The sequence below is a fragment of the Thalassophryne amazonica genome, chromosome 4 (genome assembly GCF_902500255.1).
Source record: "Thalassophryne amazonica chromosome 4, fThaAma1.1, whole genome shotgun sequence".
In the NCBI taxonomy this organism is placed as follows: domain Eukaryota; kingdom Metazoa; phylum Chordata; class Actinopteri; order Batrachoidiformes; family Batrachoididae; genus Thalassophryne; species Thalassophryne amazonica.
In genome coordinates, this window is record NC_047106.1 from 39,662,496 (window position 1) to 39,683,967 (window position 21,472).

Consider the following 21,472-nt stretch of genomic DNA (forward strand, 5'->3'; position numbering starts at 1 on the left):
GGCACCCTCCCCACAACCCAGGAACCCCAGACCCGGCCACACTTGGCTAGTCGGCCCCACAAGCCAATTCCCCCCCAGAGGACCGTCCCATCAACCCTGGAGGTGGAACCTGGAAGGAAACATAAGAAACACAAAAAGCCAACCCCCAGCGGACTTCATTAAACCACCCCGGGGGCAAATAAAACAACCGACAAACCCTGTTACCTCCCCCAGCACCCCGAAAGACCCCAGATCACTCCCAGAGCCTATCGTCGGCTCAATTTTGGCGAACGGCACAAAACTACCAAGCTGGGGAAGGAAACAGGAAAAACTAACCCAGTCCCATCCCTTAAGCGCAGCGGAAAACCGGAAAGACGTCCGGTGCCCCAAACCGACCATACCACCAGCCCATCGGGAGGGGTGGAACTACCGAAATGGCGAACGGCACAGATCGGCCCACCACTCCGACTGAGGTACGTTCCCGCTGCACCACACCCCGGTAACACCAATGACGAACGGTCAAAGGCCCACCGGGGCTGGAGTGGAACCGGGCATCAACCAAACCCAAAAAAACGCCCCTGACAACCCCCCCCCCAGGTGCAGAGGTTTTCTGAGAAACACTCAGCGTAACCAACCTGCACCACCCCACAACACAAAAGACAAACGGTCTTAGAGAATGTGAGGTTGGGGTTAGGGAAACAGGGAAATAAAAACAACAAAACAAAACGACCCAATCCTCAAACAAAAATTACCTAAATTCAAATAATGATTACCTGAGTCCAGCCGAGTTCCGAACCGCCAGTCGTTCACTCCACCAGAACCGCCTCTAAATCCCCAAACAAGTTATAACCCTTACAAGAAAACAAAAACAGCCCAAATAACTAAACAACCAAAGATCTGCCCCTTTTTTTTTTTTTTTTTTTTTTTGGTGTCCATTATTATGCCTGTCTAAGAACACCTGGAGATACGTCATTGTTATCTTTCTTGACGCTTATGTGACCGGGGCAATATGGCGGCTTCAGCTCATCCGAGCTGCATGGGCTCATCCGCAAGAGGAGCCAGAGTTCCCGTTGGAGGAGTCTCAGTGGGGCTTAGAAGAGGCAGCCCTGATCTGTGTCGGAGAAAGCCCCGAGACGAAAAGACCCGCTCTGATGTCCGCCCTCTCTCGCGTCCATGCTCCTTTATCCGATCATCTAGACGAATAGCCAAAGATATTAGCTCATCTAAATCTTTTGGTTCGTCACGGACTGCTAGCTTGTCTTTTAATGAATCGTTCAAACCATCCACAAACACTCCTCTCAAAGCTGCGGCATTCCAACCGGACTGAGCAGAAAAAATTCGGAAATCCACGGAATAATCCGCCGCACTCTGCCTCCCCTGCCTGAGATTCAGCAACCGTTGGGCAAAAACCAACTCAATCAATCAATCAACTTTTTTCTTATATAGCGCCAAATCACAACAAACAGTTGCCCCAAGGCGCTCCACATTGCAAGGCAAGGCCATACAATAATTATGAAAAACCCCAACGGTCAAAACGACCCCATATGAGCAAGCACTTGGCCACAGTGGGAAGGAAAAACTCCCTTTTAACAGGAAGAAACCTCCAGCAGAACCAGGCTCAGGGAGGGGCAGTCTTCTGCTGAGACTGGTTGGGGCTGAGGGAAAGAACCAGGAAAAAGAGATCGATCACTAATGATTAAATGCAGAGTGATGCATACGGAGCAAAAAGAGAAAGAAACAGTGCATCATGGGAACCCCCCCACAGTCTACGTCTAAAGCAACATAACCAAGGGATGGTCCAGGGTCACCCGATCCAGCCCTAACTATAAGCCTTAGCGAAAAGGAAAGTTTTAAGCCTAATCTTAAAAGTAGAGAGGGTATCTGTCTCCCTGATCTGAATTGGGAGCTGGTTCCACAGGAGAGGAGCCTGAAAGCTGAAGGCTCTGCCTCCCATTCTACTCTTACAAACCCTAGGAACTACAAGTAAGCCCGCAGTCTGAGAGCGAAGCGCTCTAATGGGGTAATATGGTACTACGAGGTCCCTAAGATAAGATGGGACCTGATTATTCAAAACCTTATAAGTAAGAAGAAGAATTTTAAATTCTATTCTAGCATTAACAGGAAGCCAATGAAGGGAGGCCAACACGGGTGAGATATGCTCTCTCCTGCTAGTCCCCATCAGTACTCTAGCTGCAGCATTCTGAACCAACTGAAGGCTTTTTAGGGAACTTTTAGGACAACCTGATAATAATGAATTACAATAGTCCAGCCTAGAGGAAATAAATGCATGAATTAATTTTTCAGCATCACTCTGAGACAAGACCTTTCTGATTTTAGAGATATTGCGTAAATGCAAAAAGGCAGTCCTACATATTTGTTTAATATGCGCTTTGAATGACATATCCTGATCAAAAATAACTCCAAGATTTCTCACAGTATTACTAGAGATCAGGGAAATGCCATCCAGAGTAACGATCTGGTTAGACACCATGCTTCTAAGATTTGTGGGGCCAAGTACAATAACTTCAGTTTTATCTGAGTTTAAAAGCAGGAAATTAGAGGTCATCCATGTCTTTATGTCTGTAAGACAATCCTGCAGTTTAGCTAATTGGTGTGTATCCTCTGGCTTCATGGATAGATAAAGCTGGGTATCATCTGCGTAACAATGAAAATTTAAGCAATACCGTCTAATAATACTGCCCAAGGGAAGCATGTATAAAGTGAATAAAATTGGTCCTAGCACAGAACCTTGTGGAACTCCATAATTAACTTTAGTCTGTGAAGAAGATTCCCCATTTACATGAACAAACTGTAATCTATTAGACAAATATGATTCAAACCACCGCAGCGCAGTGCCTTTAATACCTATGACATGCTCTAATCTCTGTAATAAAATTTTATGGTCAACAGTATCAAAAGCAGCACTGAGGTCCAACAGAACAAGCACAGAGATAAGTCCACTGTCCAAAGCCATAAGAAGATCATTTGTAACCTTCACTAATGCTGTTTCTGTACTATGATGAATTCTAAAACCTGACTGAAACTCTTCAAATAGACCATTCCTCTGCAGGTGATCAGTTAACTGTTTTACAACTACCCTCTCAAGAATCTTTGAGAGAAAAGGAAGGTTGGAGATTGGCCTATAATTAGCTAAGATAGCTGGGTCAAGTGATGGCTTTTTAAGTAATGGTTTAATTACTGCCACCTTAAAGGCCTGTGGTACATAACCAACTAACAAAGATAGATTGATCATATTTAAGATTGAAGCATTAAATAATGGTAGGACTTCCTTGAGCAGCCTGGCAGGAATGGGGTCTAATAAGCATGTTGATGGTTTGGATGAAGTAACTAATGAAAATAACTCAGACAGAACAATCGGAGAGAAAGAGTCTAACCAAATACCTGCATCACTGAAAGCAGCCAAAGATAACGATACATCTTTGGGATGGTTATGAGTAATTTTTTCTCTAATAGTCAAAATTTTGTTAGCAAAGAAAGTCATGAAGTCATTACTAGTTAAAGTTAATGGAATACTCAGCTCAATAGAGCTCTGACTCTTTGTCAGCCTGGCTACAGTGCTGAAAGAAACCTGGGGTTGTTCTTATTTTCTTCAATTAGTGATGAGTAGAAAGATGTCCTAGCTTCACGAAGGGCTTTCTTATAGAGCAACAAACTCTTTTTCCAGGCTAAGTGAAGATCTTCTAAATTAGTGAGACGCCATTTCCTCTCCAACTTACGGGTTATCTGCTTTAAGCTACGAGTTTGTGAGTTATACCACGGAGTCAGACACTTCTGATTTAAAGCTCTCTTTTTCAGAGGAGCTACAGCATCCAAAGTTGTCTTCAATGAGGATGTAAAACTATTGACAAGATACTCTAACTCCCTTACAGAGTTTAGGTAGCTACTCTGCTCTGTGTTGGTATATGACATTAGAGAACATAAAGAAGGAATCATATCCTTAAACCTAGTTACAGCGCTTTCTGAAAGACTTCTAGTGTAATGAAACTTATTCCCCACTGCAGGGTAGTCCATCAGGGTAAATGTAAATGTTATTAAAAAATGATCAGACAAAAGGGAGTTTTCAGGGAATACTGTTAAGTCTTCTATTTCCATACCATAAGTCAGAACAAGATCTAAAATATGATTAAAGTGGTGGGTGGACTCATTTACTTTTTGAGCAAAGCCGATAGAGTCTAATAATAGATTAAATGCAGTGTTGAGGCTGTCATTCTCAGCATCTGTGTGGATGTTAAAATCGCCCACTATAATTATCTTATCTGAGCTAAGCACTAAGTCAGACAAAAGGTCTGAAAATTCACAGAGAAACTCACAGTAACGACCAGGTGGACGATAGATAATAACAAATAAAACTGGTTTTTGGGACTTCCAATTTGGATGGACAAGACTAAGAGACAAGCTTTCAAATGAATTAAAGCTCTGTCTAGGTTTTTGATTAATTAATAAGCTGGAATGGAAGATTGCTGCTAATCCTCCGCCCCGGCCCGTGCTACGAGCATTCTGACAGTTAGTGTGACTCGGGGGTGTTGACTCATTTAAACGAACATATTCATCCTGCTGTAACCAAGTTTCTGTTAGGCAGAATAAATCAATACGTTGATCAATTATTATATCATTTACCAACAGGGACTTAGAAGAAAGAGACCTAATGTTTAATGGACCACATTTAACTGTTTTAGTCTGTGGTGCAATTGAAGGTGCTATATTATTTTTTCTTTTTGAATTTTTATGCTTAAATAGATTTTTGCTAGTTATTGGTGGTCTGGGAGCAGGCACCGTCTCTACGGGGATGGGGTAATAAGGGGATGGCAGGGGGAGAGAAGCTGCAGAGAGGTGTATAAGACCACAGCTCTGCCTCCTGGTCCCAACGCTAGACAGTTACAGTTTGGAGGATCCCAAAAAATTGGCCAGATTTCTAGAAATGAGAGCTGCTCCCTCTAAAGTGGGATGGATGCCGTCTCTCCTAACAAGACCAGGTTTTCCCCAGAAGCTTTGCCAATTATCAATGAAGCCCACCTCATTTTTTGGACACCACTCAGACAGCCAGCAATTCAAGGAGAACATGCGGCTAAACATATCACTCCCGGTCTGATTGGGGAGGGGCCCAGAGAAAACAACAGAGTCCGACATTGACCAGAGAACATTGCATCAAAAACGGAGCACAAGCTTCAACGTTTCCCGCATATGGCTCCGGATGACAAATAATTGGTTCGGAAGCCGAATCTCTGGGTGACGGAGTTATCTGCACCGGTATCGATGGTGCCGCAGTTGGAGCAGCAGGAAGCGGAACGGCTTGCGCTGCAAGCTCCGTAACGTGGGCATCTGTTTGTTTAATTTGGTTTGCAAGATGCTGTAATTGCTCTCATATCTTCTCCAAATGTTCTTGAACTCTTTCAGCAAAAGGAATCGCTTCTGCCGCTGGGTCCATTTTGGAATGGCCGGGAACTACTGTTATGTGCAGACGCGGGTTGAGGAGCGGACCAGCGTCTGACTGAACCCAGCGCTAAATAACCAGAAAGCGGTTCCAAAGACAAAACAGTTTTATTTTTCTCCTGTGCAATAATTCGTGTACAACATAAATGTGCGGTTATCTGGCGAGGTGAAGGACGGCGCGCTCTCCAGCGCCCAAATGGATCAAAGCTCGGCACTTCTGGACCCAGACTCACCGCCGAACACCCCCCAGGTGGATACGACAAACTGACTCTGTGAAGGATGGAAGGTGAGGTAAGTCAACAGCTACAACTAATATCCTTCAAAGGCACACACTATCAGCAACACATTCAGGTCTGAATTTAAGCTTTATATAAATGAGCAGCTTCTCACAACAGGTGGAGGATCATCATTCCGTACGCCACGGCAGTGAGTCTTTAAGTTTGCACGTGAGCATCATCCACAGGTGCTGCAAATCATGCTGATGAGGGTGAAGGACTCTTCTGCCAGCACCTTCTCCACAGACAAAAACCAGTTTGCATACCACCTGGAGAGCAAAGAAAAGAAAACAACACCAAAATGTCCAGCCAAACCCCCCAACACACAACACTCTGTTCCCAAACACTTATTGAGTGTTGTTAGAAGGAAAGGTGATGTAACACAGTGGCAAACATACCCCTGTCCCAGCTTTTTTGAAACGTGTTGCAGGCATCCATTTCCAAATGAGCAAATATTAAATATCTTTGTGGTGTATTCAATTGAATATAGGTTGAAGAGGATTTGCAAATCATTGTAATATGTTTTTATTTACATTTCACACAACACATTCCCAACTTCATGGAATTGGGGTGGTATACAAGCCCAAAGGATCAGGAGACACCACAAAGAATGGGAATAATTTGGTGAAGCTTGGGAGGAAATCCTGGGTGTAAGTAGCCTAGCCTGGTAAGGGAGATGCAGGTGTGATAGCTGCCACAGGTCTCTACAATCAGCAATCAGCAGTACAACTGGCAGGGGGGGGAGAGAGATGTTCTAGATTGGACGATTGCAATAATCTATTTTATGGTTTACCGCAGTCCAGCATTGGGGTCTCCAATTGGTTCAAAATGCTGCTGCCGACTTTTGACAGGAATCACCCATTTTGGGTATCTCTTCACTGGCTTCCTGTCCCTGTGGGATCAGATTTTAAGGTCTGTTACTAACCTATAAATTATTCATGGATGAGAAGGCTACTTAGCGACCTGCTTATCCCTACGTACCGGCCTTTGGGCTTTTGCGTTCTCAGTGTGCAGGACTACTTTGTGGCCTGCTCACAAAAGTCTGTGGGTCACAGAGCTTCTCTTATCATGCCCCCTGTTCTGTGGAATGATCTCCCTGGCATCAAAAAAAATTAATGACAGAGAAAGAGAGAGAGGAAAACCACAGCACAAGCAACCAAAATTAGATTTTACAATGAAATCTTTTGTTTCCTTCAAGGTGTTAGTGATTTTATCATCACTGTTGAGATTGTCTTAACTCAACATTAACTAATTTCTCTGAAATTTTGAAAGATATTCTGTCTGTTGGTAGAAAGGAAACAACTTTTACCATAGGTTCAAGACTAATACTACTTTTCTTTTAGGTTAGTCGTATAGAGAGAAATTGTTCAATAACACCAAAAGCCCATGAAGGTTTAAAATACAGATCTTATAGTCAGAATGGTTCATGTGCAGCCTCAGTTTGAGTTACACATCAGTCAGATCTAGGAGCATTTGCTGGTGCTCCATGTCACCACATCCACCAAACTATGGTTGGCAGCCACTCAGACAGACAAATGGTTAATCTCCGTCTCATATAAGTGGCCATCTATCTGCTGCAGCTCAGTGATACATTGATGTCTCCTTTCATTTTTTGACAATTACTCGGGTCCACCACAGGGAGCCATCTGGAGGCTAGACATGGCCAGAAAATGAGTCATGTGTCCATAATGTCATAGTGGATGTTACCCTCACAGTGCAAGTAGTTGTACTTGCGCCACACAAAGTCATTCCAACAGTACCAAGGACCCACCAAAGAGACCAGGTACCAAAGACAACCAGTTGTTGTGTTTTGTTAGTATTCAGAACTTACAACTACAAAGTAAGACAGGAAGCACTACAAAATTTTAAAGATTAAAACAAATAACAAAAAACATATAAAACAAAAACAAATTCAATTTTTGTGTTACAAAAGAGGGCTATAAGAGTTATAAGCAAAAAAAAAAAAAAATATTACGAACTAACAAACCAATTGGTTGCTTGTCTGGGTATGGTAGGTGTTAAAAGGTTCTAGAAAAACAATGCAATTTCTCACTATAGTATGTTATGTTAGGACTAATTGTTTTTGTGGTTCTCTTTCTTTTTTGTTTACTTGCACATCATATATTTGGTTTGTTCTGTTCTGTTCAGTTACGTTATTTTCTGATTGTTATCTCGTTTTGAGTGTATTTAACTGTGTGTAGTAACTGGTGTACGCCCAGGTGGGCATTTTATAAGTTTTTGCTTCAGCCCATGCCCTTTCGGCCGCACCCAATTTGGGAAATCGTTCGAGTTATTGTATTTTCTTTTGTTTTTGATTTGTTATGTTAGTAAAAGTTATATTATGTTGGTATTTTGTCATGTGCGTGCTGAATAAACTTATTCATTCATTCCATTCCAAATACATGACCTGGTGCAGTAATGCTGTCAGCAGAAATCTTAGCATTAACACTCAGAAACTTAAGGGGGTTGGTTTTCATGAGTCTTGTTTAAAGGTTTGGGTCTTAATGACAAGCAATGACACGAAGCATGGGTGCTTTGGCACAGGTGTACACTTTGAGTTACCTTCTAATTCACTCTCAAGTTAGAACAGTCTCCCATTGCCAATTATTGTCCCTAATTTCCATCCCGATTTCAAAACTGAGAAAATTTAACCAGATGTTTTTAAAATAGTACAAGTTGTAGGCAAACCTCATATTACCTACTATTTTATATGTGCTTATACGAGTGTAACTGATTACTTTTGAATACACTTGGGTATGCATGATTATCTTTACAAGATTTTTTTCTGTACATGCACTGGTTCATGCATACAACTCCACTGCTGAGTTTCCCACATTTTTTCAAAAAGCTTAAATGTCTCTGTTGATGTCTCAAAACTGTATTCTGCTGAAGTGTGTGACATGCTTTTCATGGAAGAGGATCATAAGCAGGATTCTGCTCAGAAAACTGTAGGTCCCCATTACTGCATACTGTACTTGCTCATCCACGTTCACCTACTTGTACATAAGATTACTTTCGATCTGTGCCAGTTAAATCTGGTCCAACCTCACAAACTTTTTTAAACATGTTCTCAACTTTGCTGATTGCACAAAGTGTTCTGCAGTGCTACTTCACCATCAATTACACCAGCGTTCAGGCCACAATTGGGTATTCTATCAGTCCTATATAGCCCCTGAGGCCCGCTGGTGCTTATCTCCATATTCAGTAACATCAACCAGATAAGAGTTTGTGGCTTTCCCTGGATAGGATGCCAGTCTGATGCAGGTTGCTTCCCCAGCCAAGGCTGGTTCCCATTTACAGCTGAGTGGACAGAGACAATGCAGATTGAGTTTCTTATCCAAGAACACAGACAGGTAGCATGAGCGGGATTCAAACCCAGATCTATATATTGGCAAGTCAGCTCCATGTTCACTGAACTATCTGCTTTATGACTGGGTATCTGAATTTTTTTGTATGTATTAATTTATTTTTGCATCAAAATCATTGACAATCATCAAAAAGCAACAACAGGAGACCATCATTATCCCGCCAGAATTTATTTATGTTTATTTTGTAGGTTTCTGTCCAATTATTTTTTTTCCTCCTCTCCTTCTTTTTCCTTCCCTTCCATGCATTCACCTCCCTCACCCATCCCTCTCTCCAACTCCAGGTATGATTTTGTTGAAGTGGAAGACCAATCAGAGACCAGCACTATAATTTGGGGTCGATGGTGTGGGCAGAAGGTGCCGCCTAGTCTCAACTCCAAAACAAACACACTCAGAATCACCTTCAAGTCAGATGACTACTTTGTTGCGAAGCCAGGTTTCAAAGTGTACTACTCAGTCCTGGTGAGTGCAGTATGCACACACACACACACACACACAGCGAATAGCAGTTTATCCGATTGAGCCCACCACAGTGTTCCTGCTAAATAACCCTTTCTTATATTCTATTTCACTCTTTACCTCCACTTGAGAAATGCGATACACCCGAGGGAGGCGGAGGGGTATTTGTATATAGACGGGGGGAGGATGGAAGGGGGTAAATGGAGGCTGCGGCACTGCTGATGGCAAAACGCTAAAACATATTAACCACAGTTCTTTTCCCACCCGTCCACTCACCAAAAGAGAAATGGAGAACGGCGGGAGGAAAGATGCTGGGCAGGAGCGAGGGAGGATGAGACAGGAGGTCCTCTTAAAGGCTGTCAAGTGGAGGAGATAAGTTATGTCATTTTGCCAGGAAAAAAGAGAGGGACTCTGATTTGAAGATGTTCTGTCAGCCTGTAATCAGAGAGGACTTGCAATGAGAGAGCACAAAGGAGAAGTTTAAAGATGTTCCTCTTTTAAGTGGAAAAGGGAGGAGAAGGTGCAAATGGGGTGAACTGGTGACATTGGTTATTATCAGAAGGGACTGATATGAGCACAGATGGAGTATAGGTGAGGTAGGCTGAGAGAAAAACAATATTTCCCTCCCTTTCATACAGTCAGTTTCATAAGACAGCCTCTGTAAAACATATTTGCTCAAGCTGCCATCAATTTGTACTCAAAACCATCTACAGTTCACAGGCTTTTTTGGTGGGGAAGATTGTAGTTGCCTAAAATATTTGATTTCACAGCAGTTTTTCAGCAGTTTCTTACAACAATTATTTCCACATAAATTCAGCGTTAGAGGATGTGATGGTCTAGTGGTTAAGCGTTGAGTTTGAGAGCAGAGGATCCTTGGTTCAAATTCCAGCTTGACCAGAAAATCACTAAGGGCCCTTGGGCAAGGTCCTTAATCCCCTAGTTGCGCTCCGTGTGGAGTGAGCACCTTGTATGGCAGCACCCTGACATCGGGGTGAATGTGAGGCATTATTGTAAAGCGCTTTGAGCATCTGATGCAGATGGAAAAGCGCTATATAAATGCAGTCCATTTACCATTATTTCATAATAAAAGATGGGGAAGTGATCACAGTGCCACAGCAGCACGTCTGAGTCTGACTCACTGAGTCTGACTCTCTACACCCAAAGTGATCAAAGGGAATAATGTGATTATTAACCATCAGATGACAAAGTAAAACCTCTTAAATTATTCTAAAATCAGTTTTAAGCAGAAACAAGGCAGTTTTAAGCAGAAACGAGGTGATAATCGGTGAATCGCTGCTGACACTACAAAATGGCATATGCACAGCAGACGTGATGCTGCTGTGTTATTATGAAATAATGCTGAATTTATGTGTAAATGATTGTTTACAAAAGTTTCAGATATCTGTCGCTGAGGTAGATGATGACTGGAGTGCAGTTTGAAGCAGAAATAAGGCGAATTGCTGCTGATGCTCCAAAATCGCGCATGCGCAGTAAAAGCAGGGGGACCAGTTTTTAGAGGTGGGGGGGCATTCGGTCGGTGACACCAGGCCCAGCTCTTTATCCACTCAGCTACCTGCTCGAGACATTCATCCATCCATTACTGTTAAATGCTTTCTATTTTATACAAATTAACATGGTAAATCTGAAATAAAGTTCTGACATAATAAAAATACTTCCTTTTCATAATGCATAAACACTGGGAGCACACTGTTGTGCCCAAACAAAGGGAAGCCCCATAGTGGGCAGCTCTAAACACACATGTACACGGTCACAGAAAGACAGTAAGAAGAACCCTGTGCTACTTTTAATGTGCTTATTTGTGTTTTCCGAAGTAAATGCTGTGAAACACCAAATAGTACTCTATGTCTCTGATTCACTGTTTTGATTTAGAGGACATCATGGTCGCTCTATGCCTGTCTGAGTGCAAGCTGACCAGTGCATTGATGTCTTCCTGCTCGCACATGGTCAACGGATGAGTCAGAGCTCTACTTTTTTATTTTTCTTTATGGTTTGGTCACATATGGCTGAATGTTTTGCAATGTCAAGGTGGTCAAATTTGCAGAAACGTTATGGTAATTTGGACAAAATTGCAAACGTTGCACATAATTCATGGGCATTGGTTGAATTTGCACTGATTGCTGCGAACACAACCTCCTGGAGGGACCGGTTTTATATGAAATAGCACAGCTGCGTTTCATTACCTATGAATCCAACAAACTGTTTTATCACTCTTGCCTAAAGATACACACACGTTTGTTTCTTTGTTGCTCAGATAATCACATTTCTGTGCATTTAAACAGAATCCAGCACTTGAAGCTGTATCTCCTTATTTGATGCATTTTTACCCATTTCTCACAGTGCCTCTGCAGGACTGGAGCTGTGTGTGGCTTAATTTAGCAGCTCTAATTTCTTCTCTCCAGACCTGTCGAACAGATAAAAGGGAGGAGGAGTGAGAGGGAGTGAGAGAGCAGAAGCAGCAAGAAGGAGAGAACAAGTGTCTGTGATGGTATCAGCGTGTCAGCTAATGACTAAAACAGCCTGAACTGAAAATGGTGTGGAGAGGGGAAATGCAGAGATATAGAGTGGACTTGGGCAGATGAGATGAAAAGAAAGCTCACGAGTGAAAGTAAAATAACATCAGAGGCGTCAAATGGAAGCATGCAAAGAGAATGAGCCTTAGCAATAAACTAGTGCCGGAGTTCCACTGACTGCATCCACCAAACAGGTTCAGTTTTTGTTGCTGGGTTATTTGGTGGTTTGCAATATTGAGGAACATTTAGACCCGTACTCATGAGATCCGGTGAAGGGAGGGGTTTGGGCCATGAAAGAACCCATTACATTTCTGTAGATCTTGTCACATGGTCTCATAAAATCCCAATTCCAGTGAACTTGGGACATTGTGTAAAATGTAAATAAAAACAGAATACAATGATTTGCAATTCATTTTCAACCTATATCCTACTATGTGGGGGCGCAAGTTAAAAGGGCGATCCAAGGCCCGACTGAACCCAGCCTAAAATAACTAGAAGCAGTTCCAAAGAAACAAGTTTATTGATCCCCCTGTCGTGCTGTACATAAACATCAAAATAAAATACATCTGGTGGTGGCTAAACAGGCGGCGCGCTCTCTCTGCCACCAACACAATATCCAACCCCGCCCCCCAACACACAACAGTACCCCCCCGTCAACGGGAAGCCTCCCGGCGACCACACCAACCAAAGGCCACAACAGAAGACAGGGCAGGAAGACGCGGCCGGAAGGCCAGGCGGCAACAAAACAAAAACCACCCCAGGGGCAAACAAAAACAACAAAAAACCCCGTAGACCTCCCCAGCACCCCGAAAGACCCCGGAACACCTCCAGAGTCCAACAGCAAAAATGCCGCGACAACCGGCTCAGGACCCCAGAGCCGGGAAGACAACGGGAAAAAACACAACCCAGCTCCACCCCCCAAGGGCAGGGGAAAACTGGCAACACAGCCGGTGTCGACCCCCCGACTGTACTCCAGCCAACCGGGAGGGGTGGACAGCGGAAAAGGCGTACGGCTCTGATCGGCCCCACCGCTCCGACTGAAGTACATTCCCACAGCCCTACACCACAGTGATGCCCCTGGCAAACGGTCAGCGGCTCACTGAAGCCGGAATGGAACCGGGAATTAACGAAATCTATATAAAAACCCAACAACTCCCACCCCCCGCAAAACAAACAGCCAAAAATGAGCGAGGATGGGGTTAGAGGATTGAACAAAAAAAAAAACTAAAAAGAAAAAACAAAACAACATAACCCAAACCACTAACAAAAAAAAAACAAAAAAACAAAACAAAAAAACAAACAACTACAAACAATAAAATTCATGCTTACCTGAGTCCAAAAACATACTCCGATCAGCCAGCCATTCATTCCACCAGACCACTTCAAGTGCCACAATTTAAACCTTTCACAAACAACAACCACCAAAAAAATTCCCACACTATTCTCCAAAAAACACCTGGACAGTGACCAATCATGTCTCCCGTCGCTCACCTGACCGGGGCACTGTGGCTGCTCTAACTCTGCCTAGTTGCATTGGTTCGTCCGCAGGAGGAGCTAGAGGTCCCGTCGGAGGAGATTCAGTGGAACGAAGAAGAGGCGGCCCGGACCCACGTCGGGAAAAGCCCCGAGACACAAAACCCCGCTCAGACCCACGCCCCCTCTCACGTCCACGCTCCCTAATCCGATCATCCAGACGAATAATCAAGGATATTAGATCATCTAACTCCTTGGGTTCGTCACGGACCACCAGCTCGTCCTTCAAAGATTCATTTAACCCATCTAAGAACACCCCTTTTAAAGCAATCGCGTTCCAACCAGACTGTGCTGAAAAGATTCGAAAGTCCACGGAATAATCAGCTGCACTTCGTCGCCCCTGTCGGAGATTCAGCAATCGTTGGACCTTGGTTTTCGTTTCAACCGGATGATCAAAAACCAAACGAAACTCACGAGAAAAATCGTCAAAAGACTCCAGCAGTGGTGATTTATTGCTCCACAGCGCGGTTACCCACACCAGGGCATCACCACGCAACAAATTTGTAACATATGCGACTCGGCTACTCTCAGACGAGAAAGACGCCGGTCGCTGAGCAAACACTAAAGAACACTGCATAAGAAATGGAGCACAAGCCTCTACGTTTCCTGAATAGGGCTCCGGATGGCAAATAACCGATTCGAGAGCCGAATCGTTGGACGACAATCTTGTCTGCACAGAACGCGATGGAACCGACGCTGCAGCCGTGGGAAGCGGAGCAGCCTGCGCTATGAGCTCCGTTACACGAGCATCAGTTTGCTTAATTTGGATTGAAAGGTGCTGTACCTGCTCCCAGATCATTTCCAGGTGTTTCTGGACCTTTTCTTGAAACGGAACTGCTTCTGTCGCTGGGTCCATACTGGTATGGCCGGAGAATTCTATTATGTGGGGGGCGCAAGTTAAAAGGGCGATCCAAGGCCCGACTGAACCCAGCCTAAAATAACTAGAAGCAGTTCCAAAGAAACAAGTTTATTGATCCCCCTGTCATGCTGTACATAAACATCAAAATAAAATACATCTGGTGATGGCTAAACAGGCGGCGCGCTCTCTCTGTGCCTGGACTGACTGGAGCCCGAACGTTCAGGACTCAGGATCTCCGGTGACACCCCCCCCCCAGGTGGCCTTTCCCGGACTATACTCTGTGAGGAGGAAACAAAGGTGATATCCTTCAATATAAATATCAGAAAACTATTAGAGGCTTACTTATCAGCAACACGTTCAGTTTGATCTCAGCGTTATTTAAAAGAACAGCTGCTCTCAGCCGGTGGAGGATTATCACTCCGCACGCCACCGCCACGAGGAGCAAACAAGACACTGACTTTTAGTATTTAAATTTAGCTACGCACAATTGCCATATTATTTTCATAGATAAACATTCAAAGATGTGTGCTGACAGCATTTGCCTCTCACCCTCGTCCTCCTTAACAGACGTACGGTCAGGCTCTGGAGCGACCCTCAGCGTCTCCAAACGGTCGACACAACGTTGTTTTGAGCTGTGAAAAGTTGAATTCTCTGGCAGCCAGCACTCATCACCGCTGGCTTAAATGCAGCTCCTCATTTCTCTATTAACACCAGCTGAAAGTCCTTACTCTGCACGTGAATGCCACAGGTGCAGCAAATCCTTGTATCAGAGGTGAGAGACTCTTCTGCAGCACAATTTACCCAGAGAACAGTCCCAAACCACCTGGAAAGGAAAACAAACACACAAACACCAACACAATATCCAACCCCGCCCCCCAACACACAACAATATTCAATTGAATACACCACAAAGACAAGATATTTCATGTTTAAACTGATAAACTTTATTGTTTTGTTTTTTTTTGCAAATATTTGCTCATTTTGAAATGGATACCTGCAACGCGTTTCAAAAAAGTTGGGACAGTGGTATGTTTACCACTGTGTTACATCACCTTTCTTTCTAACAACACTCAATAAGCATTTGGGAACTGAGGACACTAACTGTGAGTGTCATGATTGGGAATAAAAGGAGCATCCCCAAAAGGCTCAGCTATTCGCTTCAGGAAACCATTGTCAATTAACACAGTTTGTCGCTACATCTACAAGTCCAAGTTAAAACTCTACCATGCAAAGCGAAAGCCGTACATCAACAACATCCAGAAACACCGCCGCCTTCTCTGGGCCTGAGCTCATTTGAAATGGACAAAGTGGAAAAGTGTGCTGTGGTCTGATGAGTCCATATTTCAAATTTTTTTTGGAAATCATGGGCGTCATGTTCTCCGGACAAAAGAGGAAAAAGACCATCCAGATTGTTACCATTGCAAAGTTCAGAAGCCAGCATCTGTGATGGTATGGGGGTGTGTTAGTGCCCATGGCATGGGCAACTTACACATCTGTGATGGCACCATCAATGTTGAAAGGTACATCCAGGTTTTGGAGCAACACATGCTGCCATCCAAGCAACGTCTTTTTCAGGGGCGTCCCTGCTTATTTCAGCAAGACAATGCCAAGCCACATTCTGCACGTGTTACAACAGCATGGCTTTATAGTAAAAGAGTGCGGGTACTAGACTGGCCTGCCTGCAGTCCAGACCTGTCACCTATTGAAAAGGTGTGACGCATTATGAAGCACAAAATACGACAATGGACACCCCGGACTGTTGAACAACTGAAGTCATACATCAAGCAAGAATGGGAAAGAATTCCACCTACAAAACTTCAACAATTAGTGTCTTCAGTTCCCAAATGCTTATTGAGTGTTGTTAGAAGGAAAGGTGATGTAACACAGTGGTAAACATACCACTGTCCCAGCTTTTTTGAAACATGTTGCAGGCATCCATTTCAAAATGACGAAATATTTGCACAAAAACAATAAAGTTTATCAGTTTGAACATTAAATATCTTGTCTTTGTGGTTCATTCAACTGAATGTAGGTTGAAGAGGATTTGCAAATCATTGTATTCTGTTTTTATTTACATTTTACACAACGTCCCAACTTCATTGTAATTGTACAAATGTTTTTGTTTTAACATTCATAAAGTCCAAACAGATCAGGTCAGGTCTGGGATCATTCATGGATACCCAACCCAGTCACACGGATTGTCATGATTCAGCAACACAAAATATACATTAATCTCTTGGTTCGTCATATTGTCACGAAAAGTGCAAAATTTTTGGCATGGCAGCATGAATTCATTCTAATTCATTCTGTGATGGTTGCACGGAATTAAAAGTGCAGCGGGGGGGGGGGGGGGTCGTCGGGTTGGTTGTGGTTAGCGTTAGGGGAAGGAGTAGGGTTAGGTTATGGTTAAGTTCGGGTTGGGGGTAGGAGTAGGGTTAGTAATAGTGAGTTTAAAAAACCCAGTCACGAAAATTTGAATCATTTCGTGATGGGAGGCTGGAAAAAAAAAGACTGGACTGAGACACTGCACTTCAGGATTCATGAAGCCCCATTTGGCCATTGCATCTGCCTTACAAGACAACCACCCTGGGTCCTAGTTGGCAATCTCCCAGGCAAACAACCAGTCCATCCCCACATCCCAAAGGTAGCTGTTTTTCTGTAGTAGCCAAGTGATATGTGGGTATCCCCTTGGCATTTTCCTATTGCTAGGGCTCCGCAGCACTGCGGCATCTCCATGCTGAATCATCCTCAGATGGTCATAACATAATAGTTCCCTGACAATACAGGGAGTGCATCTCCTTTGACTCTCTATAAATAACCGTTTCTTTAACACAAAGCCATTCCCGCGATACCCAGAATCCTCTGGGGAGACTCAGTACTAAATACATCCAGACGTCATCTGAAGTCATCAGTTGCCATCCAGGTCTCACAACTGTACAGTAAGCCAGGAAGGACCAGAACCTGAAACATTTTTACCTTCATTCTCCTGCAAAGGTATCAGCATCACCAAAACATCAAATGGGGGAAGAATCAGAATTCTTGTCTGCAAGTTGGTTGGTGGAGGTGATGCACTTTGAGTGTTTTAGAGCTGGTCCAGAGCCTGCTGTCAGTTTGCCTGTTTACAGGATATCTCAAAAAGACATGCATAGATATCACTGAGGTTTAGTGTAGAGGTGTCTATTGGTTAAGGAAGAGGTAAATACATATTGCACCTGATGTGCATTCTGGATCATTTTTAATTAAAATTTTTATAAAGCCCTACTTTGATTTCTCCATATTATTTGTATTTTGAAAAAACAGCACCCCGCCTCACATCTGGCCTCTGTTACTGACAGCAGCATGCAACGTTTCAGCAACAGCTGCATAGATGACTGTATACTAATGTTATTTATCCAGGATTGTCCAAACATCATTCAGAGTGATCAAGACCTTACTTACGATTACTAATATGACTACAGAATCTGATAGAATCGGTTTTGACATTTCTGAGTCAGCAAGCACATGAAGCTGAGTGATTAGAAGCTACATTGAAGGTCATGGGAGTTCGCAAGCTTGACAAAGGCACAAAGAGTGAGTTGGGGTTTTTTTGGTCAGATGACTTTGAAATATTAACGGATTATTAACCTCACTTGCTCGGTCTGTACGGGGAAATATCAGATCAAGGTGTTGACAGTATGGGCAGAGCGTTCGTGAGGTCCGTGTGAAAAACACAGAGGTCTGATATCCCCATACAGACCGAGCAAGCGAGGTTAATAATTTGTTTATTATATGGCTAATGTGTAATATGTAAGGCCGGCCTATTCATGCAGCCGGCACGACAGTAGAGGGCAGGCGACCACATTCGAGCTGGCTGTGCAAATGGCCCCACAATGTCTAAGTACCTCACAAGTATGCCCCAACATATATGTCATGCAAGTGTGCCTCCGCCCCCCGCAACACATGTTGCATGTGAGTGTGTGGTGCTCCCACCATGAACCAACATTGTCAGGTGCGGCTGAGGTCGCTGGAGTGCAATCGCTGTCCAGCACAGCGCGCATCTGGACGGCTGTAATGTCCAGCTGGAACAGCTTACTGCTGTGTACTCACAACTCAGCTGGAGAACATATGTCATATATGCCATGAACAACATGAACAACACTCAACGCAATGCACATGTGTGGCCGGCCTCTCATGCTCTCATGTTGATAATTACATACAGACAAGATCACATGGGGACCGGCCAGTCATGTCTGAGCGCACACGGCACAGTGTGAACATTGTTATTAGCCGGCCATGTAAGTTGTTGTCCACCTGACAGAAAATATATCAAACATGGGGAAATGCGTGAACTCATTCATGTGTGATCGCTTTGCACATAGTGCTGTGGAAACACAGATCCTCTCAGCTGATTGCCAGCAAGCAGACAACCACAGTGAGGAAAAGGAGACTAAAATCAGCGAGAATCTGAGCTTGGCTATCACACAGTTTTGACTCAAACAGAAAGAAGAAAGATTTAATGTGTGTTGACATCCAGCACAAGATATAGTCACAGTTGTCACGTAATTAAAGGCTGAGCCACAAAATGGCAGCGGCGCATGGAATCTTGGGATTGATGACATCATATGTAAACTGTCAGTAGCTGTCACTGGATTTGGTGTCAGATTTGCACAAAAGGGTGAATCTGTATATAGTGCATGCATTTGTTTTTAATAAATTTGCAAATAAATAAACTTTTCATGTTGTAATTATGGGGTGTTGTGAGCAGAATTTTGAGGGAAAAATGCATGTCATTCATGTGTAAAAAGTGGTGGGGGAAGACCAGAGGATCCTCGGTTCAAATCCCAGCCTGACAGGAAAATCACTAAGGGCCCATGGGCAGGGTCCTTAATCCCCTAGTTGCTCCCGGTGTGTAGTGGGCACCTTGCATGGCAGCACCCTGACATCGGGGTGAATGTGAGGTTTTGATGTGTAAAGCGTTTTGAGCGTCTGATGAAGATGGAAAAATGCTAAAAAATGCAGTCCCTTTACCATTTAAAAAGTGAAGCGCTGTGAATACTTTCTGGATGCACTGGAAATAAAATATTTTGCCTGTCTAACACAGAAACTGCTCCTCCAACAACATGTGCACACAAAACCAGCGCTTAGTCATGATTCATGTTAGTTATTTCTCCTACATATGTGTTTGAACCTTTTCAAATCTTGTTTTCAGTGGTTATAATTTGTCATCTGGAGTACAGGCTCACACCAAAGCAATGAGTGCATAAGATACACATTTTAAAAGCTACTTTGTATAAAGACTCAAAGAAGTGCATAAATCAGCCTCATAATTTACTGAGAACACCGGGAGCCATAAGAAGAGGATAACATTAGCTTTTTGTGTTCTTCTCTTTTACATCCACCAAAGAGGTTTTTTCCCCACTCAAGTCTCATTACTTGTGAATATATTCACAGAATAAACAGATCAGATCTAGCCTTTTGTTTCCCATGCGCCTTCTGGCCACCTTTAACTGAAATTTCACATTTTCTTTTTAAGAAAATCCTTCTCTGCCACTCCACTATTAAGATGCAATGATGCAAGAGTCAGATGTTGCACAAAGCACAGTTTCAACCATCAGAACCACAAAAGCCTATACATTCAGAGTCATCTGGGTGTCTCTATAGCTTCTGTGACTATTTTTTTTTTGGATTCAAAACCTCCACAGAGGGCACCAATAGGAGGACGTCCCCACTTGGGATGGCCAGTATCCCCCATGAGACTGCTCATGCCCACATGCTGAGGTCCCAGCATTGAATGGGAAGGCAACCCACAATCACCATTGCTTGGCACAAATGCATTACAGCCATCCCATATTGCCTGGAGGGGCACCTGACATGTCCACCCCCAAATAACTTCCCGGGGTGATCCCCAGTGACCAATGAGGTAATAACAAAAGCACAGAAAACAACCCTGTCAAGAGACCATGGCCAAACAGTGATCCACTGGCCAGGAGCTCCAGGGGTCCACTCAGAGCTATACCCAGAGACAAGGGACATTTGCCCAAGGGTCCCTGCTCAGTCCCTATGCATGTCTGTCCACCTGTCTGCTGTTAGGAGCAGAGCCATATCCCCCACAGACACTAAGACACTAAGGCAACACCTCCCAGATATCACCACATACCAACTCAAATGTGATGTTTCGTGCAGTTGTGTTCAATATTTTGCCATTGGATTAATGAAGAACAGACGTGCAAGGTAGAGACCAGGGGCCTCATGTACAAAGCGTGCATATGCACAAAAACGTGGCATATGTCCGTCTCCACGCTAACATTCAGATGTATCAAAATTGAAATGACTGTGGAAATGTGCTGTGCGTCACACTAAAATCCTAGCTGGTGTACACAAATTTCTACAGCTATTGGTCCAATGGCGACATATACCAGTGATGCTGGGAACACTGTTAATAGTGTGAAAACAAGAAGTCATCAGATTGATGTGCACATCAGCAACACACGTATGAGCAGTTAACGCACCCACATGTTTGCAATTATATGGGTGGACATTAAAGCATGCACAAGGTGATGCATGACATGGCATTAATAATCACTGCATTCGCGTTGTTAGAGGACCTTACAAATGGTGCAGTCTGACGTGAGTGTGTATTCAGGAAATGCAAGGATTTACTTGAAATTGACGTTAAATGGCTCATAAGCTGATTTCATGTACCATGGCCACTGTTACTGGAGTTGCGCGTAGAACTGCGGTCAGCCCACTGCACAGTATGGCGAGGAGCCAGGGGTTGTCTGTGTCCACACAGGTGCTGACCACATTGGGCTTCCTGGCAACAGGGGCATTCTAGTGGGAGCTCAGGATTGGTCAGGAGTGTGCCAGTCAAACTTGAGCCAAGCCATGCCAACACATTCCAACATTAAAGCACAATTTGCAGTGAGAGCTGGTTTCCCTAATGTAATTGGAGATATTGAATGCACACATATTGCTATAAAGGTGCCATCATGTACAACATTTTCATTCCATCAATGTTCAAATCATATGCGATGCGCAAAT

General features: G+C 43.7%; 1 protein-coding gene across 2 annotated transcripts in view; it reads left to right on the forward strand.

Moving 5' to 3' along the window:
* The window catches only part of pdgfd (platelet derived growth factor d), a 288,085-nt gene that overhangs the window by 159,141 nt on the left and 107,472 nt on the right, over nucleotides 1-21,472 (forward strand). For both annotated transcript variants that reach the window (XM_034167741.1, XM_034167742.1), the window contains exon 3: nucleotides 9,355-9,532. In XM_034167741.1, the coding sequence (XP_034023632.1) occupies nucleotides 9,355-9,532 (178 nt within the window). The remainder of the gene's footprint in view (nucleotides 1-9,354; nucleotides 9,533-21,472) is intronic.